This window comes from Aegilops tauschii, chromosome 2 (assembly GCF_002575655.3).
Source record: "Aegilops tauschii subsp. strangulata cultivar AL8/78 chromosome 2, Aet v6.0, whole genome shotgun sequence".
In the NCBI taxonomy this organism is placed as follows: Eukaryota; Viridiplantae; Streptophyta; class Magnoliopsida; order Poales; family Poaceae; genus Aegilops; species Aegilops tauschii.
In genome coordinates, this window is record NC_053036.3 from 123,357,380 (window position 1) to 123,382,592 (window position 25,213).

The 25,213-nt window shown below is 49.8% G+C and overlaps 1 protein-coding gene across 1 annotated transcript; it reads left to right on the plus strand.

The window, feature by feature from the left end:
- Positions 1 to 20,483: 20,483 nt before the first annotated feature.
- LOC141040810 (uncharacterized) lies at positions 20,484 to 21,092 on the plus strand. The gene has a single exon (XM_073506927.1). The coding sequence runs from the start codon at positions 20,484 to 20,486 to the stop codon at positions 21,090 to 21,092; it is 609 nt and encodes a 202-aa protein (XP_073363028.1).
- Positions 21,093 to 25,213: the final 4,121 nt, after the last annotated feature.

Genomic DNA, 25,213 nt, shown 5'->3' on the forward strand with positions numbered 1-25,213 from the left:
GCTCGTATCACCATAGCAGCTAATTAAGCTACGGGCAGCACCTAATATGAGCAACGAGGAGCCGTTGGATCCAAGATGCAGCGGCACACACGAGGCCTGAATGTTTTATTTGCAAAAAAACCTTGGAGAGTTCGTAAATTGCGCATAATTACAAAGACTACTCCCAAGCCATTGGATCTCAGTTCCAACGACGTAAAAACTCGTATCACCATAGCATCTAGGCTACGGGGTGGATGTGATATTCTATGCCGCTGTCATTTTTGTTCCTAAACTTGGAAAAATATGTGTAACTCGTGACGTTACTTGTCTAACCACGCAAAGTGTTTGTTCAAAAAAACCATCCTACACTAAAATATCGGAACAACACACGGGGGTCCCACTTGTCATTGATCAAATTTGAACCTAAAACTAACAAATCTGAAAGACGAGATTCGAACTGGCAACCTGGACTACAAAGCGTTAGTCGATAGCCTGAAACAACAACGGTTGTTGGTTTTGTCCCATAACTTGATTTTATACAGTATTACGTTGAGTAGAGTAGAGGGAGTGCCTCATCAACATGTGCATGACCGTTGACTCACTTGCTGGTGGGTCCCAGGTCTGTGATCTCTCTCTCCTCTCCATCGTCTAACCTTTAGACGCACGGGCACACACGAAGAGCGGCGCTAGCTTGCCGTGGTGTTATTATAACTAAAAAAACTTGGAAAATAGAAGAATCGCCTAGAACAAGAGACGTTGTGGCTGGTCGAGACGGAGCTAACCACACCTATCCTCCGTGCCACGTTAGCATGATGAAGCTGTGTGGCTAGTGGGGTGTTTTCACTGACTGCCTGGGTCCTGAGGTCGAACCATAGGTAGTACATTTGATACAATATATTTTTACACGCACATTTTTCCTCCGTGCTGAGACGTGGCACACCCTACCGCGCGGTTTCGGGGGTCCTCCCGGGTGGTGCACGCATATATTCTTCCTTGCCGAGACGTGGGACGCCCAACCGCGCATTTTATGGGTCCTCGGTCGTAGAGCCGAAGCAAGTAAATGAGTCGTCAGATCAAGAAAGACCGCCTTTCCCGCCGAGTACATCAGTGAAGCACGGTGGCTAGCTAGTTGGGCTAGTGGGACCGATTAGCTAGGCCGCCGCCACATTTGTTTTTTCACCCCTTTTTTATCTCCTTGCCGGCAGGTAAATTTAGATATCCATTGCGGCATTGCTCTGGTCTTTGGGCGCGGCAAGATTTTAATTTTTTGATTGACGGGAGCAGGCGCGGCAGGATTTTTATTTTTTTGATTGACGGGAGCAGGCGCGGCAGCATTTAGTCATGATGACTCCGCCTATAAAACCCACTGCTCCCTGATGTGAAAAGTCGTCCACTGGTGTTTCCCATGGTGAAAACCAAAAGGTTCACCCCGCTCCTCGGCTGGCTCCCTCCGCCTTCCCGTAGATTGCATTGCCTTTCAGCCGTTTCGCCCCCTTTGCTTCCTCTCCCCATTGCTTCTACCTGGTGCCATGGCGGCGCAGTAGATCATGGATTCTGAGGTGAGGCGCCTGACACAGGAGCTCCAGGCCAAGGATGCGGAGCCCAAGGCCAAGGACGTGGAGCTCCATGAGCTCAAGGAGGAGAGGAGTGCCATGCTCCTCCTTTAAGTGCGGGAGTTCACGGAGCTTCAAAAATGGCAGGCGTCCACCATAAAGATGCTCGAGGCATCGACGGCGTTGCTGCAGAAAGCGGGAGATACGATAGGCCGTCAGGCGAGCCGGCTGGAGCGCGAGCGGGCCGATCGTGACGAGGCCCAGATCGCCTCAGCCACTTGGTGAACCATGTTGCCACGCACGTGTTGCGGCTGCGTGATGCCTAACGTCATGCCAGCGCAACCATGCCGACCGTCGGGCTAAACCCGTTCAACAACCCCATTGACTTCAACGAGCTACGGCTTCCTGACCTGGTCTCCTTCTTCACCTATATCTCCAAGGAGCTGAGCCGTCTCCGCGCGATGGTGGGGGCGGAGCTGGACAAGGAGGGGTTACGGGCTGCTGTCGCCATTGCCGGGCGAATCCTCTTAGGGCTCCGTCACCGGAATCCATTCTTGCCATTGGACACCGGCTTTGACGAGCTGGCTCCCGTCGACCGGGAGCGGGCTCTGCGGGCGGTTGCACCCTGCATCACCAATGCCGTGCGCCTCGAGAAGCAGAGGGACTTTGGTGGTGTTTAGGCATCCTCTGCATGGGCATGTCCATGTCTCGGAGCAACATGACCGTTGGATCAAACTCAGACTGTGCAGATCAGTCACTGTAGCACAAAGCGTGTGGGTGTGTTTGGTTGCATTCTCATCTCAATATAGTTGTTCCCTCTTCATGCATGCTCATCTCAGCACCCCTCTTCATGCATGCTCCTAGTGTATTTGTGTTAACATACCAGTGTGGACTCATGCACTCTGCCAAACACCCAAGAGTGGGTCGAGAAGGGAACTTTTGCTCCCATCTCGTGCACCCTTCATACACCCTGCCTAATGATACGTCTCCAACGTATCTATAATTTTTGATTGTTCCATGCTATTATATTATTTGTTTTGGATGTTTGATGGGCTTTATTATGCACTTTTATATTATTTTTGGGACTAACCTATTAACCGAAGGCCCAGTGCAAATTGCGGTTTTTTTGCCTATTTCAGTGTTCCGCAGAAAAGGAATATCAAACGGAGTCTGAATGGAATGAAACCTTCAGGAGAGTTATTTTTGGAACAAAGGCAATCCAGGAGACTTGGAGTGGACGTCAAGGAAGCAACGAGGCGACCACGAGGTAGGGAGGCGCGCCCAGGGGGGTAGGCAGGCCCCCCACCCTCATGGGCCCCTCGTGGATCCACCGACCTACTTCTTTTGCCTATATATACTCATATACCCCGAAAACATCCAGGGGCACCACGAAACCCTATTTCCACTGCTGCAACCTTCTGTACCCGTGAGATCCCATCTTGGGGCCTTTTCCGGCGCTCCGCCGGAGGGGGAATCGATCACGGAGGGCTTCTACATCAACACCATAGCCTCTCCGATGATGTGTGAGTAGTTTACCACAGACCTTCGGGTCCATATTATTAGCTACATGGCTTCTTCTCTCTTTTTGGATCTCAATACAAAGTTCTCCTCGATTCTCTTGGAGATCTATTCGATGTAATTCTTTTTGCGGTGTGTTTGTCGAGATCCGGTGAATTGTGGGTTTATGATCAAGATTATCTACGAACAATATTTGGTTCTTCTATGAATTCTTATATGTATGATTTGATATCTTTGCAAGTCTCTTCGAATTATCAGTGTGGTTTGGCCTACTAGATTGATCTTTCTTGCAATGGGAGAAGTGCTTAGCTTTGGGTTCAATCTTGCGGTGTCCTTTCCCAGTGACAGCAGGGGCAGCAAGGCACGTATTGTATTGTTGCCATCGAGGATAAGAAGATGGGGTTTATATAATATTGCTTGAGTTTATCCCTCTACATCATGTCATCTTGCCTAATGCGTTACTCTGTTCTTATGAACTTAATACTCCAGATGCATGCTGGGCAGCGGTCGATGTGTGGAGTAATAGTAGTAGATGCAAAATCGTATCGGTCTACTTGTCGCGGACGTGATGCCTATATACATGATCATGCCTAGATATTCTCATAACTATGCGCTTTTCTACCAATTGCTCGACAGTAATTTGTTCACCCACCATAGAATTTGCTATCTTGAGAGAAGCCACCGGTGAAACCTATGGCCCCCGATGTCGGTGTCAAAACCGGCGGATCTCGGGTAGGGGGTCCTGAACTGTGCGTCTAAGGCGGATGGTAATAGGAGGCGGGGGACACAATGTTTACCCAGGTTCAGACCCTCTCGATGGAGGTAGTACCCTACTTCCTGCTTGATTGATCTTGATGATATGAGTATTACAAGAGTTGATCTACCACGAGATCGAAGAGGCTAAACCCTAGAAGCTAGCCTATGGTTATGATTGTTCTCGTCCTACGGACTAAACCCTCCAGTTTATATAGACACCGGAGGGGGCTAGGGTTACACAGAGTCGGTTACAAGGGAGGAGATCTACATATCCGAATTGCCTAGCTTGCCTTCCACGCAAAGGAGAGTCCCGTCTGGACACGGGACGAAGTCTTCAATCTTGTAACTTCATAGTCCAACAGTCCGGCCAAAGTATATAGTCCGGCAGTCCGAGGACCCCCTAATCCAGGACTCCCTCAGTAGCCCCTGAACCAGGCTTCAATGACGATGAGTCCGGCGCGCAGATTGTCTTTGGCATTGCAAGGCGGGTTCTTCCTCCGAATACTCCATAGAAGATTTTGAACACAAGGATCGTGTTCGGCTCTGCAAAACAAATTCCACATACCACCGTAGAGAGTATAATATTTCCACAAATCTAATCTGCTGACAACGTGACATCACGCCGTGGTCCTGTCATTATTCGAACCTTTTTCTCAACCAGCTACTGCACATATTGCTTGGCGGTTTTCTTGGCAGTCTTGTCGAAGCAGAGATCGTGTCCCCTTATCACGGGATTCTCATTAATACGGGTGTGGGTAACCCAACCGCGCCATTAATCACGGCGCTTGGGGAATAAGCGAGTTTACCAGGCAGGTGAGGAGGCGCACAGTTTCCTCCGCCCTTATAAAGGGACAAGAACTTCTCTTTTTCACCCACGCCTTTTCTTCCCTGCCCATCCATTCTCGCGCACTCGAGCTCCAGCGCCCAAGTTCGCATTTTCTCCACAAAACCACTCCAAACATGTCCGCAGTGGGAGGCAAGTGGATGGTCTCCTCCGTTACGAAGGGGGACATTACGAAGCTCCGGGAAGCCGGATACCTAGCCGCAGATATCGCGCACCGGCTCCCAGACGCGGGGCAGATCGTCCCTACTCCAGAACCTCACGAGAGGGTCGTATTCCTTACCCACTTCGTCCGCAGACTGGGATTTCCCCTCCACCCATTCGTCCGCGGGCTCATGTTTTACTATGGGCTAGATTTCCATGATCTGGCCCCCAATTTCATCCTCAACATCTCGGCGTTTATCGTCGTGTGCGAGGCTTTGCTTCGCATCAAGCCCACTTCGGCCTATGGCTGAAGACCTTCAATGTGAAACCAAAGGTGGTGGTCGGACAGCAGGCGGAGTGCGGAGGCGCCATGGTGGGCAGAATGCCCAACGTCACCTGGCTCGAAGGCTCCTATGTGGAGACCGTGAAGGGGTGGCAATCGGGGTGGTTCTACATCACCGAGCGGCGCAACACCAACTGGGTGGCGGCCCCCGAATTTCGATCCGGCATCCCCATGCGGCTCACCTCCTGGAAAGAGAAGAGCCTGTCCTGGGGTTCGTCGGTGGAGCTGACCGGACTACAAAAATGTGTCAAGAATATGATAAGCAAGAAAATCAAGCTTGTCAACGTGGTCCAGGTCAAGCTCTTCCGCCGAATCCTCCCGTGTCAAAGACAGGCATTCAATATGTGGGAGTTTGACCCGGCCGAGTACCAGATGTTGTGAGAGCTTTTTGACACGACGCACAAGGACGTCTGGAAGGTGTTGTTCAAGGGCGCCGAGGTACCTCCTCCCCTTACCGAGGATCGCGGACTCAGCGCACTGCCAATCTGGTAAGCCTTTTATATCTCATAAGATGTTTCTTTCCCCCGTATAATCATGCGTGAGATCTAAGCCTCCACGCCATTTAACAGGACTGGGTAGCGACAGCGGAGCAGATCGATTGTCCAGCTCCCCTACCCGAAGATCCAGCAGATGCTCTCCTAACGGAGATGCTGGTTCCAGCGCCTTATGAGGCGCCGGAGAAGAAGGCCACGGGGACCAGGAAAGGTCTCCGGCGCAAGGTTATATCGGACTCATCGTCTGAAAACACCAAGGCGCACTCCTCCCACGAAGACGAGGAGGAGGAAGAGGAAAGTTCTCCCCCCCAGCCGGGGGGGGGGGGCAGGAAAAGGAAGGCCGCCCCATCAGGGGAGGCCGAAGGGTCCAAGAAGGGAAGGACCCTCCTTCCGGACTGCTCCACGACGGCCGCTTTCAGCGACGAGGAGTGGTTACCCAGGGACAAGCCCCTGGCGAAGTCGTGAGTATCCGGATACCGTAATAGTTCTTGGTATGTTTTATTTTATTGATTCTTATCATGCCAAACATGATTATGCAGTCCATCCCGAGCCCATATCGACGTATCTTCTTCGGATGATTCTTTGGGCCCGTCGGATATGAACAGCGATTCACTCCCGACCGCCTCCTCCCCCCACCCTACGGACAACGCCGAGGTGTTGTCTCAAAGGGCACTGAACCAAGGGGAGACAGTTCCGGAGGCGCCCCAAGGCGACATTCCAGGCGTTGGGCGCACGAGGGGCAAGACTCCCCTGGGCCCTAACGCCGGGGCAGCAAGTCTAGCCCCCAGCCGAATACTGCGCCGGAACCTCCAGTGGTTCCGAATTCTGTTAGGCAACCCCTCGCTAAGGGGGGCAAGCCATCTGTGCTGATGGCCTCTGTCCATCCAGAGGCATCGGACAACTTGCTGGAAGCGCTTCGCGGCGCTTCCATTTACGAAGAGCACCGCACTGTTATGAGTGTGGTGGTCAAGAAGGTTCAGTCCGCCAAGAGCGGACTGACTGAAGCCTGTGCCAGCCTCCTAACAGGCTTTGAGGTAAGTAATCAAATTATAAAAAAATGTTACAGCATAGACAGTAGCCCCTGATGCTCTGTTTGGCGTTCGCGAAGAAAGGCCGAATAGAGGATCAAATAATAATCGCAGGAGTCTAATCAGAATGTGTCTATGTGAATAAGCAGGCTTCGCTGCTGGCCGCTGCCGCTCGTACTGCGGAGGTCGCCGCACTGAAGCGGGACCTTGAGCGGTCCAAGGAAGAGCTCGGCCTTACCAAGAGGCAGCTCGAAGAGAACAAAGGTAAGTGATACCCCGTCTGTATATTGATAAAGAAAAATGTGGTTTTTGAATAATAGGATCGTCATGAATTTTGCTAGGGGCCACGACCGAAGTGGCGGCCCTGAAGAAGGCGTTGTCCGAGGCCGAAGACAAAGCGGCCAAGGAGCGCATCGAGCGAGAGAAGCAAGAGGCCCGAGTCGGCGAGGTGCAGCAAGAGCTCCAGGCTCTCGTCAAGAAATACGAGTCCTTGGAGCGTTACTCTAAGACACAAGGGTCCGAGCTTGTGAAGGCCCTCGAAAACGCACAACATGCCAAGGGCAAAGCCCAAAAGGCCCTCCAGGAGATTCAGGCGGTTAAGAAGATAGCGGCGGGTAAGGCATTCATTATGCAAAGCAAGCATGTGAAGGAAACTTTCCTTTTACTTACCTGATTTCGGAGCTCTCCAGGAGCGTTCGCAGATCTACCCCGCAGTGTGTCGGATGCCGCGGAGTTCTACCGGGCCGAGGAGGGGAGCTCGACGGAGAAGTTGTTCTGGTCTCAGTATACTAGGACCGAACATCCGATGCCCTTGAGCGACCAGTTGAAGCAACTGGTCGAGCTTCACAAGGCGGCCAAACAGGCCATGAAGGGTCTTATAGTCCGGATGTGGCCTGGCGAGCCCCTGCCTGGTAGCTACTTCGGTCTGGTAAGGCGGCTTGTGAATGCCTGCGCACGGTTTGAAGTCATAAAGCGGCCCGTCTGCATTGAGAGTGCGCGCACGGCCTTTGCCCGGGCGAAAGTGCATTGGGCGAAGTTGGACGCCGAAAAGCTGGTGAAGGAAGGGCCGCCGGAGGGCAAGGAGCATCGCCACCCCGAAAAGTATTATGACAGCGTTCTGAAGGGTGCTCGCCTTGTGGCAGAGGAATGTGCTAAGGATGTAATATTTGAATGAATGTACTCATGTGATCCTGTAATATGAAACGAGTTCATGTGCGCTATGTAACGCTTGGTAATTTAAAATATTACCTTTTGTGGGGCCGTTTATAAAATCTGAGAGTTAGCCAGTCGTCAGCTTTTGCCCCCATGTAACTAGTACTGAGGTGTTCGGGATAAACCTGACCACTCTTTATCCCAGTTTTGGGTCCTTCGAAGGAGGTGTTCAGCACAATGAACCAGGCAATCGGACTATAAAGCTTTATCACTCTCACTTAGCCATAGAAGTCTACAATTTTAAATTTCGGCGAAGCCCCTAGTATTCGGAAGGCCGAACTTGGGGCGCTATGTACGCCTAAATCGGACAAGACCGACTCCTCGCCCGAAGCGGAAAAAATCTTTAAGGATTTGAGACCTCTCGAACAGCGACCAGCTCTCGCCACATCATGACAGTCAGTTTTCGGCTTTCTCTACTGAGGTGCTCGTCCGGAAGAATCGGGACACAATCGCAGTAGTTCTCCCAGTACTACCTTAGTCGATATAGCGAAACGTAAGGTACCAAAACATGGGAGCCGGGCAAACCCTACTATTGACCCAAGACATGATTCGGAGCTGATGCATATAATGCTATAAGTTCGGGGTGCCGCACTGTCGAAAGTGTTCGGAGTTTTCATGCCGTGTTATGGGGTACACTGAAGCCCCTGGCGCACTGGTCGTACCAGAATGTACGGGTGCAATTTGTCGTAAATAAGCAGACAAGGAAAAAAAGGAAATGCAATAATAGGCTAACGCTATGCATGGTTATTTAAATAATACGTCAAAGCGTACGGATACAAGTAGTGCAATAAGCAAAAAATAGGACTATTTGACATGTCCTATCCAAGGGCAAGTTGCGTATGGGTATGTAAAACAGGTATATCGATCGTTATTAGAGACCACCTGGGGATTCCCTTGTACGTCAGAGCGTCTTGCTTCCTTGGTATTTCCTTCCCGTAATGGGTCCAATGATCAGGCTGTCGGAAAGAGCTTCCAGAGAGTAGGGTCCTGAAAGAGAGAAAATAATAAAGATGTACGGGCCCTGAGGCGGTTGAGCCGCATTGTGGGCCGTGCCTCCGCCTGTGCCCATGGTATATTGAGTGCGTAATTATGTACGCGTGGCACAAATTTCGCCGCTTGACTGGTACTAGGACGGAGGCCGAATTGCTAGGCGAGCTCGGAACGTGCCTGGCGATCCTGTTGCAGGGTTCTCCAGATTCGCTTGAAGGTTTCCGGTGGCTTCTTCGCCGAATTGGCGGTTGTACTCAGAAGGCTGCTTTGTACTTCCGTTGCGAGGGCCGCAGTGTGCTCCTCTGTGCGGAGCGAGCGTTCTGGGTTTCCATTAACTGTTATAACCCCGTGAGGTCCTGTCATTTTGAGCTTGAGGTATGCATAATGCGGTACTGCATTGAATCTAGCAAATGTGGTTCGTCCGAGCAGTGCGTGATAGCCACTACGGAAGGGGACGATATCGAAGATTAATTCCTCGCTTCGGAAGTTGTCCGGAGATCCGAAGACCACTTCCAGTGTGATTGAGCCCGTGCAATAGGCCTCTACACCTGGTATGACACCTTTAAAGGTGGTTTTTGTGGGTTTGATCCTTGAGGGATCTATACCCATTTTGCGCACTGTATCCTGATAGAGCAGGTTCAGGCTGCTGCCACCATCCATAAGGACTCGAGTGAGGTGAAATCCGTCAATGATGGGATCAAGGACCAATGCGGCAGAACCGCCATGACGGATACTAGTGGTATGGTCCCTGCGATCGAAAGTGATCAGACAAGAGGACCATGGGTTGAACTTTGGGGCGACTGGCTCCATCGCATAGACGTCCCTTAGTGCACGCTTCCGTTCTCGCTTGGGAATATGGGTTGCGCATATCATGTTCACCATTTTCACTTGTGGAGGAAACTTCTTCTGTCCTCCTGTGTTCGGCGGCCGGGCCTCCTCCTCGTCGTTGCTATGCAGCCCCTTTTCCTTGTTTTCGGCATTCACCTTGTCGGCCTGCTTGAACACCCAGCATTCTCTGTTGGTGTGATTGGCTGGCTTATCGGGGGTGCCGTGAATTTGACACGAGCGATCGAGTATGCGGTCCAAACTGGACGGGCCTGGATTGCTTCTTTTGAACAGCTTTTTCCGCTGACTGGATTTAAGCCACTGAATCCAGCATTGACTGTCGTGTCTGCAGCGTTGTCGCCATTGTTGCGGCGCTTGTGTCTGTTGCGACGTGGTCTGCCGTAGCTATCTTTGGCATCTGAATCGCCAGGATTTCTTGACGTGTTGTTGCTGTGAGCCAACCAGCTGTCCTCGCCCGCGCAAAAGCGGGTCATGAGTGTCGTGAGGCCTGCCATAGACTTCGGCTTCTCTTGGCCGAGGTGCCGGGCGAGCCACTCGTCACGGATGTTATGCTTGAATGCCACTAAGGCCTCTGCATCCGGACAGTCGACAATTTGGTTCTTTTTAGTTAGGAACTGGGTCCAGAATTTCCTGGCCGATTCCCCTGGCTGCTGGGTTATGTGACTCAAGTCATCAGCATCCGGTGGTCGCACATAAGTGCCCTGGAAGTTGTCAAGGAATGCGTCTTCCAGATTCTCCCAACTGCCAATGGAGTTTGCTGGCAAGCTATTCAGCCAATGCTGAGCCGGTCCTTTGAGTTTTAGTGGGAGGTACTTGATGGCATGTAGATCGTCGCCGCGGGCCATGTGGATGTGGAGGAGGAAATCTTCAATCCATACCGCGGGGTCTGTGGTACCGTCATATGATTCAATGTTCACGGGTTTAAATCCCTCTGGGAATTCGTGATCCATTACTTCATTAATGAAGCATAGGGGTGTGCGGCACCTCTGTGCCGGGCTATGTCACGACGCAGTTCATATGAGTCTTGTCTGTTGTATTCAGCCCGGCCGGATTTGCTTTTAGTATATCCGGCGTGACGATCATCGTCACGCGTTAGGGCACGCCCCCGTGATCCGTAGATCGATCTTGTATGTCCTGCTTTGTTTTCCAATACGTGTCGCAGGTCCTGCGTGTTGCCCCGGGCCTTGGTGTTTTTGTTTGACTGGCGACGGGGTGCGGGCTGGACTTCGGGTTGATATGCCGTTCTGTCTCGGCCACGGGGTGGCCGATCAGCCGCATCATACGCTGGTAGTGTGGGGTTTAATGCTTCCTCCTCGAGTTGGGGTAGCAACCTGCGCTTTGGGTAACTCTTGGTTGGGCGCTCGAGTTCATACTCCTCGGCCGCCAGGACCTCAGTCCATCTATCCGCTAGCAGATCTTGATCAGCCTGAAGTTGTTGTTGCTTTTTCTTCAGGTTATTTGCTGTGGCTATAAGCCGGCGCTTGAAGCGCTCCTGCTCGACGGGATCCTCAGGCACGATAAATTCTTCGTCGCCGAGGCTCACCTCGTCTTCGGAGAGAGGCATGTAATTGTCATCCTCTGATTCTCCGTCTGTTGCCTGTTCCTGAGGGCTAGCTTGTCCATCCTCCCGCTCGAGGCCTGGCTGGAGGGGATTGTCTTCGTCTTCGGCACTATCCGGAGCGTTATTGTCTCTTGTGCCTGTATCGCTGCTTTTGCTATGGCGGGATTTAGAGCGGCGCCGCTGACGCCGGTGCTTGGATTGCTTCTTGGAGGGATTATCCTCCGTTTCCTTATCGCCATCACCTTCTTTGGGGGTGTCCACTATGTATATATATCATATGATGAGGTGGCAGTCCAGCGCCCTGTGGGTGGTGGTTCTTGTTCGTCTCCTGCATCATCGTCCATACCGTCGATGTCTTCGGAGCTGAAATCGAGCATGTCGGTTAAATCATCGACAGTGGCTACTAAGTGGGTGGTGGGTGGGGAGCGAATTTCTTCGTCATCCGCATCCCACTCCTGCCGGACATAGTTGGGCCAAGGGTCTCCTGACAAGGAGAGAGACCTTAATGAGTTTAGCACGTCGCCCAGCGGTGAGTGCTGAAAGATATCCGTGGAGGAAAACTCCATGATCGGTGCCCAATCAGATTCGATAGGCACGGATGCAGGCGGTTCGAAGCCCGTGGCCGGGGACGAATCCAAATGTCCGGCAACACGGGTCTCATAGGAGGTGAAGTCAGTATTCGGCTCTATCGCCGCTGAGTGTGCGGCCTCCGTGGCGGGGTCCATCCACCCGTCCTCGGACGGCGCAATCTGCTCCGGATTGAGGGCCGGAGTAGCTACAGGTGTGATCTCCCGAACACCGTCCGATGACAGAGCTAAGTCGTGCTCGTCGTGACCGTGCGGCGCACGTGACATGGGTTCAAATCCGTCGAAGATCAAGTCTCCGCGGGTGTCGGCAGTATAGTTCAAGCTTCCGAAAATGACCTGATGGCCAGGGGCGTAGCTCTCAATCTGCTCCAGATGGCCAAGCAAGTTGGCTCGCAGTATGAAGCCGCCGAATACGAAGAGCTGTCCGGGGAGGAAAACCTCGCCCTGGATCGCATCGTTGACGATGATCGAAGGAGCCATCAAGCCTTATGTTGACGGCACGGTGGAACTCTCAATGAAAGCACCAATGTCGGTGTCAAAACCGGCGGATCTCGGATAGGGGGTCCCGAACTGTGCGTCTAAGGCGGATGGTAATAGGAGGCGGGGGACACAATGTTTACCCAGGTTCAGGCCCTCTCGATGGAGGTAATACCCTACTTCCTGCTTGATTGATCTTGATGATATGAGTATTACAAGAGTTGATCTACCACGAGATCAAAGAGGCTAAACCCTAGAAGCTAGCCTATGGTTATGATTGTTCTCGTCCTACGGACTAAACCCTCCGGTTTATATAGACACCGGAGGGGGCTAGGGTTACACAGAGTCGGTTACAAGGGTGGAGATCTACATATCCGAATTGCCTAGCTTGCCTTCCACGCAAAGGAGAGTCCCGTACGGACACAGGATGAAGTCTTCAATGTTGTATCTTCATAGTCCAACAGTCCGACCAAAGTATATAGTCCGGCAGTCCAAGGACCCCCTAATCCAGGACTCCCTCACCCGGGTCTATCTTCCATCATATTAATCTCCCATTAATTAGCTATTTCTGTCACCGTTTATTTTGCAATCTTTAATTTTCAATCTATACAACAAAAATACCAAAATATGTATCTTATTATCTTTATCAGATCTCACTTTTGCAAGTGGCCGTGAAGGGATTGACAACCCCTTTATCACGTTGGTTGCAAGGTTCTTGATTGTTTGTGCAGGTACGAGGGAGTTGCGTGTAATCTCCTACTGGATTGATACCTTGGTTCTCAAAAACTGAGGGAAATACTTACGCTACTTTGCTGCATCACCCTTTCCTCTTCAGGGGAAAACCAACGCATTCTCAAGAGGTAGCAAGAAGGATTTCTGGCGCCGTTGCCGGGGAGGCTTACACCAAGTCAAGTCAAGATTTGATCTCCCGCGAACGTGTGATTTCTGGCGCCGTTGCCGGGGAGATCTACGCACAAGTCAAGACATACCAAGTACCCATCACAAACTCTTATCCGTCGCATTACATTATTTATCATTTGCCTCTCGTTTTCCTCTCCCCCACTTCACCCTTGCCGTTTTATTCGCCCTTTTTCCGTTCGTCTCTTTTCGTTTGCTTCTTGTGTGTCCGTGTGTTAGATCGTTGGTCTTGCTATTATGGCTAGTCCTTATATGATCGTTTGTACTCCCGATCATGAAGTTCTTAATTTTAAACAAAGGGAGGGAGAAAATTTAAAAGATGCTTGGTATAGAATTTGCAATGCTCATAATAGATCCACTAGGAAGCAATCCACTTCCGTTCTTCTTCGCAATTTTTATGTAGACATCACCCCTTGGAATAGATATATTCTTAATACCATTACCGGAGGGAATTTCTTGGGTAGCCATACTTTTGATTCTTATAATGCTATGATAGATTTGCTTGGCCCACCACCTCTTTTGGTTAATGGAACTATTTTAACTTTGGAACATGTGATGCAAAGGCTTGAAATTATTGAAAATAAAGTTGCCACTGTAGAGTTGATTGAGAATTTGGATAAAAAGATCCATAACCAGATTACCCAATATGGATCTAAGGTAGGAGTTACTCTGAAATTTTTTAAAGAAAAAGAACCCATAGTTAACGAAAAGATAGATCAAGATTCCACAAGAATTGATAAACTTGAGGATATTATTACCAACTTAGGGTCTGCCTTTTCTTCCGTGAGAAATACTCCAAATCCTCCTACCGCCAAAGTTTCCAAATTGATGTATGTTCCTAAAAATAAGGGTGAATCTTCTAGTAAGGAAAATGCGGATCTCAAGTCAATAAAGTGTTCACCCCAACTTTTTTGCTATCATTAAGGAACCTTTTGCTACAAATGAATTTCTTGAATTCTTGCCTAGGAGTTTGATCATTAATAAAAAGAAGGAAACTCCTAAGGGTTATAAGTGTTCTATTGAATAATTGCATACCAAAGATGATAATACCTAGATATATTCTTGTTTTTATGCCTAGCTAGGGGCGCTAAACGATAGCGCTTGTTGGGAGGCAACCCAATTTTATTTTTGTTTCTTGCTTTTTGTTTCTATTTAGTAATAAATAATTCATCTAGCCTCTGGTTAGATGTGGTTTTCTGTTTTAATTAGTGTTTGTGCCAAGTAGAACCAATAGGATCTTCTTGGGTGATAATTATTTGATCTTGCTGAAAAAGGCAGAAACTTTGCGCTCACGAACATAATTGTTAAAATTCACCAGAACGTGATAAATTGCTAATTCTTTTTGCAGTAGATCAATATAAAAATTATCCAGGTTTTCATAGTTTTTCAGAATTTTTGGAGTTCCAGAAGTATTCGAACAAATCAGATTTCTACAGACTGTTCTGTTTTTGACAGATTCTGTTTTTCGTGTGTTGTTTGCTTATTTTAATGAATCTATGGCTAGTATCGAGGGTATGAACCATAGATAAGTTGGAATACAGTAGGTTTAACACCAATATAAATAAAGAATGAGTTCATTACAGTACCTTATTGTGGTGGTTTGTTTTATTTCGCTAACGGAGCTCATGAGATTTTCTGTTGAGTTTTGTGTTGTGAAGTTTTCAAGTTTTTGGGTAAAGATTTGATGGATTATGGAATAAGGAGTGGCAAGAGCCTAAGCTTGGGGATGCCCAAGGCACCCCAAGGTAAAATTCAAGGACAACCAAAAGCCTAAGCTTGGGGATGCCCCGGAAGGCATCCCCTCTTTCGTCTTCGTCCATCGGTAACTTTACTTGAGGCTATATTTTTATTCACCACATGATATGTGTTTTGCTTGGAGAGTCTTGTATGATTTGAGTATTTGCTTTTAGTTTACCACAATCATCCTTTCTGTACACACCTTTTGGAGAGACACACATGAATCGGAATTTATTAGAATACTCTATGTGCTTCACTTATATCTTTTGACCTAGATAATTTTGCTCTAGTGCTTCGCTTATATCTTTTTAGAGCACAGTGGTGGTTTTATTTTATAGAAATTAGTGATCTCTCATGCTTCACTTATATTATTTTGAGAGTCTTATAGAAAAGCATGGTAATTTGCTTTGGCTATAAAATTAGTCCTAATATGATGAACATCCAAGATAGGTATAATAAAAACTATCATATAAAGTGCATCGAATACTATGAGAAGTTTGATTCTTTATGATTGTTTTGAGATATGAAGATGGTGATATTAGAGTCATGCTAGTTGAGTAGTTGTGAATTTGAGAAATACTTGTTCTAAAGTTTGTGATTCCCATAGCATGCACATATGGTGAACCGTTATGTGATGAAGTCGGAGCATGATTTATTTATTGATTGTCTTCCTTATGAGCGGCGGTCGGGGACGGGCGATGGTCTTTTCCTACCAATCTATCCCCCTAGGAGCATGCGCGTAGTACTTCATTTTGATAACTAATAGATTTTTGCAATAAGTATGTGAGTTCTTTATGACTAATGTTGAGTCCATGGATTATACGCACTCTCACCCTTCCACCATTGCTAGCCTCTCTAATACCGCGCACCTTTCGCCGGTATCATACACCCACCATATACCTTCCTTGAAATAGCCACCATACCTACCTATTATGGCATTTCCATAGCCATTCCGAGATATATTGCCATGCAACTTACCACCGTTCCGTTTGTTATGACATGTTTCATCATTGTCATATTGCTTTGCATGATCATGTAGTTGACATCGCATTTGTGGCAAAGCCACCTTTATAATTCTTTCATACATGTCACTCCTGATTCATTGCATATCCTGGTACACCGCCGGAGGCATTCACATAGAGTCATATTTTTTTTCTAAGTATTGAGTTGTAATTTTTGAGTTGTAAGTAAATTAAAGTGTGATGATCATCATTATTAGAGCATTGTCCCAAGTGAGGAAAGGATGATGGAGACTATGATTCCCCCACAAGTCGGAATGGGACTCCGGACGAAAAAAAGAGAGGCCATAAAAGATAAAAGAAAAAAGAAAAAGGCCCAAATAAAAAAAGATGAGAGAAAAAGAGAGAAGGGACAATGTTACTATCCTTTTACCACACTTGTGCTTCAAAGTAGCACCATGATCTTCATGATAGAGAGTCTCCTATGTTGTCACTTTCTTATACTAGTGGGAATCTTTCATTATAGAACTTGGCTTGTATATTCCAATGATGGGCTTCCTCAAAATGCCCTAGGTCTTCGTGAGCAAGCGAGTTGGATGCACACCCACTTAGTTTCTTTTGTTGAGCTTTCATACACTTATAGCTCTAGTGCATCCGTTGCATGGAAATCCCTACTCACTCACATTGATATCTATTGATGGGCATCTCCATAGCCCGTTGATACGCCTAGTTGATGTGAGACTATCTTCTCCTTTTCTTTGTCTTCTCCACAACCACCATTCTATTTCACATATAGTGCTATGTCCATGGCTCACGCTCATATATTGCGTGAAGATTGAAAAAGTTTGAGAACATCAAAAGTATGAAACAATTGTTTGGCTTGTCATCGGGGTTGTGCATGATTTAAATATTTTGTGTGATGAAGATAGAGCATAGCCATACTATAAGATTTTGTAGGGGTAACTTTCTTTGGCCATGTTATTTTGAGAAGACATGATTGCTTTGTTAGTATGCTTGAAGTATTATTTTTTTATGTCAATATTAAACTTTTATATTGAATCTTTCGGATCTGAACATTCATGCCACAATAAAGAAAATTACATTGAGAATTATGCTAGGTAGCATTCCACATCAAAAATTCTGTTTTTATCATTTACCTACTCGAGGACGAGCAGGAATTAAGCTTGGGGATGCTTGATACGTCTCCAACGTATCTATAATTTTATATTCTTCCGGATCAACGAAACACCCCTAGCGAGTTCCTCCCCTAGCGAGTTCCGCTCCTCCCGCCGGCGGCCACTCCAGCCCCGGCGTCCACCTCCGCTTCCGTCGGCGGCCACCCAGGCCCCGGCGCCCTCTCCCTTCTCCGGCAGCCTCCCGGGCCCCGGCTTTCCATTCGCAGCGCTCGCCCAGGGGGCTGTTTCGCCATGGCTTCGGGTCCGGCCAGCCCCGCCTCGGTGTCGTCTAGGCTGGAGCCCATCGTCTCCGGCTTGGGGCTGTCAGGCTCGTCTGGTTCTGCAGGCGCGTCCACTGGTGCTGGAGGTGCGCCAGCTCGAGCTATCGATGGCCCGGCTACGGCCCCCTCCGTGCCATGGCGCAAGCCGGGGCCGTCCCGCAAGGCTCTTTGGCGCAAAAGAAAAGTGTTTCGGAAGCAGGCGATGGCGGGAGGAGCCCGGTCGCGCTCGCCGGCATCGTCCCAGGAGAGGAGAGAGATCCCAACGGATCTGTTTGGCCTTTGCTTCTCATGCTTCAGGGAGGGTCACCGCCGGGAAGATTGCGACTTTCCACCACTGTGCATCCGGTGTGGTCTGGAGGGTCACATTTGTACGGAGTGCAAGCGGCCGAGGTGTCCAAGGTCGGAAGAAGATCTCCGGCGGGATGCCGTTGCCAAGGTTGCGCGTGCTTCGCAGCCGTCGATGCAGGCCGGACTCGCGAACAGGCTGTCGTCAGCGACTAGGCAGACCGCTCCGTCGGAGAGGTCCTCGCCAGTGTCGGCCGACACCGCACCTGTGGGGTTCGGGCAGGCATCGGCTGCAGCTGTTGCTTCCGGTGGCATCTGCGTGCTCCGTAGGACGCCGGAGATGGAGGATCTTGAGCAGCGTCTGAGGCTGGCGGTGGTGGCGTACGTGGGCGGCACTCGGCCCCCGGTGTCGTGCCGGGAGGCGGCGGAAGGAGTGTCGACGGCCCTGCGTATTCCCCTCCATCGGTTCTCTGTCCACAAGTTCCATCCCGAGGACTTCCTGGTGGTTTTCGCTTCGCCGGAGCTGCGCAACAAGGCCTTGGCGGCGGGCACCGTTGAGTATGGCTACTTCAAGTTGTTCATCAAACCATGGCTCAAGCAGGCGCAAGCGGTGTCCAGAGTGATGCGTACTCAAGTTGACCTCATGATCGAGGGGATTCCATCTCATGCGTGGACGATCGAGACGGCGGCCGAGCTCCTTGGCTCGTCATGTCTGGTCGAGAGTTTGGCTCCGGAGACAGAAAATCGCGAAGATCTCTCCCTCTTGAAGCTACGAGCCTGGTGTGTGGATCCTGATGAAGTGCCGGCGGACAAGCGGCTATGGGTGTCGGAGCCGAAGGAGAACGGAGGGCCGGCAGCAAGGTCTACGATGACCCGTGCTTTGCTGGAGTATAAAACGCTCATCCACATTGGAAGGCTGCACGAGAACGAGGGTCCAGAGCGCTGGTTCAGGCCTCCTAGTTCCGATGGTAGCGGGCAGAGTGGCTTGCCGGGGAACTCTGAGGACATATCGGGTCGGGGAGAATGGCGCGTCTTGCCGTGGTCGAGGGGTGCACGTGATCACCGGGGTGGGGCGCCGGGCAGTGGTGCGCACGGCGGCTCCTACAAGCAGGCTCTGTTGGGTCGCATCGGGCCGTCAGAGTGGAGGTTACCGCCGATGGCTCGTGGCAAGGAGGTGTCGGCGAGCGCGCCCGTGGTCACCACGGCCGCTGCGACAGGGACTAGCCAGGGAGGAGCAGTGGCTGCAGCCCAAGCCTTGCCGGTGGCGCAAATTACCACAGATGATCCGGTGGTGCAGATTGCCACAGAAGATCCGGGCAGGTGTAGTGGGACCCCGCCACGCCAGGAGGCTACGGTGGCCATCATATTGCAGGTTCCGTTGGGCCCGGGTAGCCAGGCTTTTGACCAAGTGGTGAGAAGGGATCAGGCACCCACCAATGCCAGCTCGCAACAGGTGATTGACAGCGCGATCGCGCGGATCCCATGGAGGACGACCAAGCGCAGGATAAGACGCGCCAGGAGGCGGCTTTGGGGGATTCAAATCCCGCCATCCCATCCGCAGCTGATTCGGTGGGGGTCGCCAACGCCCAATCCCTTGCTGTTGTCGTGGAGGAGGCCCCACTGGTTCCGCTGCCAGACAAAATCGCAGAGGGGTGGGCACCGGTTTTGGACGCGCTGCAGCTAGCGACAACGGAGATGATCGACAAGCCATCAGCTGATTTGGTGGACCCGGGTCCTAGTTTACAGGACTCTGGTGCGGGTTTTGAGGGGACCGACATGACCGCGCCACATGCATGCATGCAAGAGCCGTTGCATGGCGGCAATGCTACTGATACTGGTGCAATTACCGTACAGCGCTGCGGGGAGAATCTATCTGCGAAAGAAATCGTAGCGCTTGGGAACATCAAGGCGTTTTGCGCTGGGTTGCTTAAAAAGCTTGCCCCGCCGCTTCTCAAGGAGTTTGAAGGTCTGCGAGGGGTCAAACCAGGCCATGACCCGTTCACCCCACGCCTCACAACTCGGTCCGTCTATGCAAGTAGCTCTAGGAAGACGAAGGCCTCGGCAGCTGAAATGGTGCTGCTTAGAACCTTGGGCCTGGACTGTGATGATCTGGCGGTCTCGGAAGATGCGCTAGGTCAGCTCCATACAGTCTTCGACTCACCACTCCAGGAGCCACAGTTGAGGGCCATCGCGGCTATCTTCGGGAAGGCGATACCGATCAACCTCGCAGAGGAGGCACGGATGGCAGAGCCGATCTTGGCGCAGTAGGCACGTTGGTGCCGGTGGTGTTGGAGGCATTTTGTTCCGATGTCGTTCAACGCTTTGGAGTTAGTGTGTTGGAATGTTAGAGGCCTTAACAATCCGGCCAAAAGGAAGGCGCTTAGGGGTTTTGTGGATTCCACTCATGCGGCGATTGTTTGTATCCTAGAAACTAAACTTGAGGTGGTGGACACTTTTGTAATCTTGCAATGCATGGGGCCGAACTATGGTGGTTTCACTTACTTACCGGCGTCGGACACTAGAGGGGGTATCTTTGTGGCATGGGACATCACACGGGTCCTCTTTTCAAATTATGTCAATGACTCCCATAGCATTTCGGCGTACGTCTTGCCCAAGGAGGGAGAGCCATGGTGGCTCACAGTTGTATATGGGCCTCAGGAAGATGAGCGCAAAATTAACTTCCTCAATGAGCTTTCGGAGCGTAGATCCCTATGTCCAGGGCCATGGCTCGTCTTGGGAGATTTCAACCTCATCCTTTATGCGGCAGACAAAAACAACTCTAACTTGGACAGGAGAATGATGGGGAAGTTCAAGCGCTTTGTGGATGATAACGCGCTCAAGGACCTCTTTTTGCATGGACGCAAATTCACGTGGAGCAACGAAAGGGAGACGACCACGCTCACAAAGATCGACCGTGCTTTTGTTTCTGTAGATTGGGAGCTAGACCACCCGGAGTGCTTGCTGCAAGCATTATCTACCGAGCACTCCGATCACTGCCCACTCCATCTTGCTCTTGAGGAGCACATGCATGCCAGAAGGAGTTTCCGTTTTGAAAAGTTCTGGGTCAAAATGGATGGATTTTTGGATGTAGTCAAGGAGGCCTGGGTCTGCGATCCAGATATCACAGACCCGTTCTTCTGCTTAGACATCATGCTACGAAACACAGCCCGAGCGCTTGCTACATGGGGGCAGAAGGAGATCGGGAACATGAAGCTGCAAATTGCTATTGCGAACATAGTCATCATGCGGTTTGATTGCGCTCAGGAGAGTCGTAGTTTGACTGAGTTTGAGAGATGGCTTAGACGAACCCTAAAACAGCTTGTACTTGGGCTGGCGTCCCCAGAGAGGACTATTGCGCGACAGAGGTCAAGAATTACATGGCTTCAAGAAGGGGATGCTAACACGTAGTTGTTCCACTTGGTAGCTAATGGGAGACGTATGAAAAACTACATTCCTTCCTTGACCATGGATGGGTGCATCATCACGGGTCAGAAAGGCAAGGAGGAAGCCTTTTACAAAGCTTACAAGGACCTGCTAGGCAAGGATGGAGCCCGAGATTTCACACTTGATTTGGAGGGGCTTGGTGTCACGGCCATTGATCTTTCGGACCAAGATCGCGTGTTCACTAAAGATGAGATTTAGGCAGTTATCAAGGATATGCCTTTGGACAAAGCACCTGGGCCGGACGGGTTCATTGGCATTTTCTTTCAAAAAGCGTGGGAGATTATCTAGGTGGATCTAGTTGCTGCGATTCACAAGTTTTTCCTTGGCAATGGAAGGGGATTTGGAAGGCTCAACCAAGCTCTGATCACTCTGATATCGAAGACACTGGAAGCATGTGCGGTGTTCGACTTCCGACCTATTTGCCTTGTGCACAGTATGCCCAAGATAGCTTCCAAGCTGTTGACTGCCAGAATAAGACCGCGCATGGGAGAGCTTGTACAGACGAACCAGTCCGCATTCATTAAGGGCAGATGCTTGCATGATAACTTTCTCTTGGTTCGGCAAATGGCGCGCATGATGCATAGGAGGAAAGCCAAGGGAGTGATGCTCAAGCTTTACATAACCAAAGCTTTTGATTCGCTGGCGTGGCCGTTTCTGTTTGAGGTGTTAAGAGCCAAGGGCTTCTCGGAGCGCTGGATCTCTTGGATTGCGATCTTCCTCACCACCGCTAGCTCGAGGGTGCTAGTGAATGGATGTGCTGGTGACAAGTTCATGCACGCTAAAGGACTGAGACAAGGGGACTCGATATCTCCCTTGCTGCTTGTTATTGCCATGGACGTGCTTACGGCAATCATCTCCAAGGCGCATGAGGCACGAGTGCTCAGTACCATCAATGGATGTAGCCCAATGCAGCGCTTGTCCCTGTATGCTGATGATGTGGTGCTCTTCATAAAACCAACATGGCCAGACCTCATGTGCGTTAAAGAAATCCTTGCTATATTCGGAGTGGCATCTGGGCTCAAAGTCAACTATTCCAAATCTGCGGCAATCTTGATCAGAGCAGAAAATGAGGATGAAGAGCTTGTTAAGTCTGTGTTGCTATGGAGAATCGACACCTTTCCATGCAAATACCTTGGGCTCCAGCTTAGCATCAGGCAACTCAAAAGGTCAGAGTGGCAGCCAATTATTGACACGGCTCTCCACATCCTGCCAGGATGGCAAAGGGGTCTCGTGACGAGGCCGGGGAGGCTCATTCTTGTCGATCAAGTAATGAGGGCGCGCGCTACACATCATCTCATGATAGCGGAGGAACCTAAATGGGCTTTGGAGAGAGTGGACAAGGGGTGTCGGGCATTTTTCTGGGCCGGAACTGAGGCGGTGAATGGAGGCAAATGTGTCGTCTCCTGGGCTAGAGTGTGCAGGCCTAAACAGTTGGGAGGCTTGGGTGTCATTGACCTGGTTAAGCACGGTATCGCTTTAAGACTCAGATGGGAATGGCTCAGACACACTGATGATTCCAGGTCGTGGCAAGGCCTCAACTTGACCTCGGACAAAAAGGTGGATCAAGCTTTTGGAAGCCTTGTCAAATGGGAAGTTGGTTCAGGAGGCAAGACCTTGTTCTGGAAAGACCGATGGATACATGGAGCAGCTATTAAAGATTTTGCACCCTTGGTTGTGGCAAAGGTGCGGACACAAGTGGCAAACAGGAGACTTGTGCGAGATGCGATCTGCATGCATTCATGGATGGACGATGTAGTGGGTGACCTATGCACTGAGCGTCTCACCCAGTTCATCGGCCTTTGGGAGATTCTCTTGGAAGTTCATTTGGACGCTCAGGTCGAGGACTGCCCCATCTGGGCTTGGAACACGTCAGGAGTCTACACGGCATCATCTGCGTACAAGATGCTATGCGAGGGAGGAGTCAGATTCCACTGCTTCGGAGCCATATGGAAGTGTTGGGCACCGCTTGCGTGCAAGCTATTCATGTGGCTCGCGGTGCAATATCGTTTATGGACCTCGGACAGGAGAGCTAGGCACGGATTGCAAGACCAAGCATCAAAATGTTACATGTGTGACCAGGAGGAGGATACAGTTGACCACATTTTGCTGCAGTGCGTGTTCTCGCGGCAAGTGTGGTTCCGCTGCACTACTAGGATGGGTTTTACGGCCGATCTTTGCCCAACAAATGACTCAAGATTGGTGCAGTGGTGGACGGATACGAGAAAGCGAATAGATAAGAAGTCTCGGAAAGGCTTTGACACCCTCGTGATGCTAATCTGTTGGACGATATGGAAGCAAAGGAATGCGAGGGTCTTCGGCACGGGCATAATCAAGAACGAGTGGGATACGGTAGACTCTATATTTGATGAGCTGAGGACTTGGGCCAAAGCAGGAGCTTTCGGAGGACAACCGATCATAGAGTAGTCGAGTAGAGCTAGGGAGTGGTGTGGAGGCTTGGTTAGGATCGGTTTGTGACTCCTAGCTAGCGATGTGTAATCTCTTGTACATATTTTTCTTCCTTCTATAAAGCTAAGGTACGCCATTGGCGTACCCTCAATTTTTTTTTATTGTTCCATGCTATTATATTATCTGTTTTGGATGTTTAATGGGCTTTATTATGCACTTCTATATTATTTTTGGGACTAACCTATTAACCGAAGGCCCAGTGCAAATTGTTGTTTTTTTTCTATTTCAGTGTTTCGCAGAAAAGGAATATCAAACAGAGTCCAAACGGAATGAAACCTCCAAGAGAGTTATTTTTGGAACAAACGCAATCCAGGAGACTTGGAGTGGACGTCAAGGAAGCAACAAGGCGGCCACGAGGTAGGGAGGCGCGCTCCCCACCCTCATGGGCCCCTCGTGGCTCCACCGACCTACTTCTTTCGCCTATATATACTCATATACCCTGAAAACATCCAGGGGCACCACGAAACCCTATTTCCACTGCCGCAACCTTCTGTACCCGTGAGGTCCCATCTTGGGGCCTTTTCCAGCGCTCCGCCGGAGGGGGAATCGATCACGGAGGGCTTCTACATCAACACCATAGCCTCTCCGATGATGTGTGAGTAGTTTACCACAGACCTTCGGGTCCATAGTTATTAGCTAGATGGCTTCTTCCCTCTCTTTGGATCTCAATACAAAGTTCTGCTCGATTCTCTTGGAGATCTATTCGATGTAATTCTTTTTGCGGTGTTTTTGTCGAGATCCGATGAATTGTGGGTTTATGATCAAGATTATCTATGAACAATATTTGGTTCTTCTCTGAATTCTTATATGTATGATTTGATATCTTTGCAAGTCTCTTTGAATTATCAGTTTGGTTTGGCCTACTAGATTGATCTTTCTTGCAATGGGAGATGTGCTTAGCTTTGGGTTCAATCTTGCGGTGTCCTTTCCCAGTGACAGCAGGAGCAGCAAGGCACGTATTGTATTGTTGCCATCGAGGATAAAAGGATGGGGTTTATATCATATTGCTTGAGTTTATCCCTCTACATCATGTCATCTTGCCTAATGCGTTACTCTGTTCTTATGAACTTAATACTCTAGATGCATGCTGGATAGCGGTCGATGTGTGGAGTAATAGTAGTAGATGCAGAATCATTTCGGTCTACTTGTCGCGGACGTGATGCCTATATACATGATCATGCCTAGATATTCTCATAACTATGCGCTTTTCTATCAATTGCTCGACAGTAATTTGTTCACCCACCGTAGAATTTGCTATCTTGAGAGAAGCCACTAGTGAAACCTATGGCCCCCGGGTCTATCTTCCATCATATTAATCTCCCGTTAATTAGCTATTTCTGTCACCATTTATTTTGCAATCTTTACTTTTCAATTCATACAACAAAAATAGCAAAAATATTTATCTTATTATCTTTATCAGATCTCACTTTTGCAAGTGGTCGTGAAGGGATTGACAACCCCTTTATCGCGTTGGTTGCAAGGTTCTTGATTGTTTGTGCAGGTACAAGGGATTTGCGTGTAGTCTCCTACTGGATTGATACCGTGGTTCTCAAAAACTGATGGAAATTCTTACGCTACTTTGCTGCATCACCCTTTCCTCTTCAAGGGAAAACCAACGC

Excerpts from the sequence above, each read along its gene's own strand:
- LOC141040810 (XM_073506927.1), top strand. The coding sequence starts at position 20,484 with ATGGGGAAGTTCAAGCGCTTTGTGGATGATAACGCGCTCAAGGACCTC.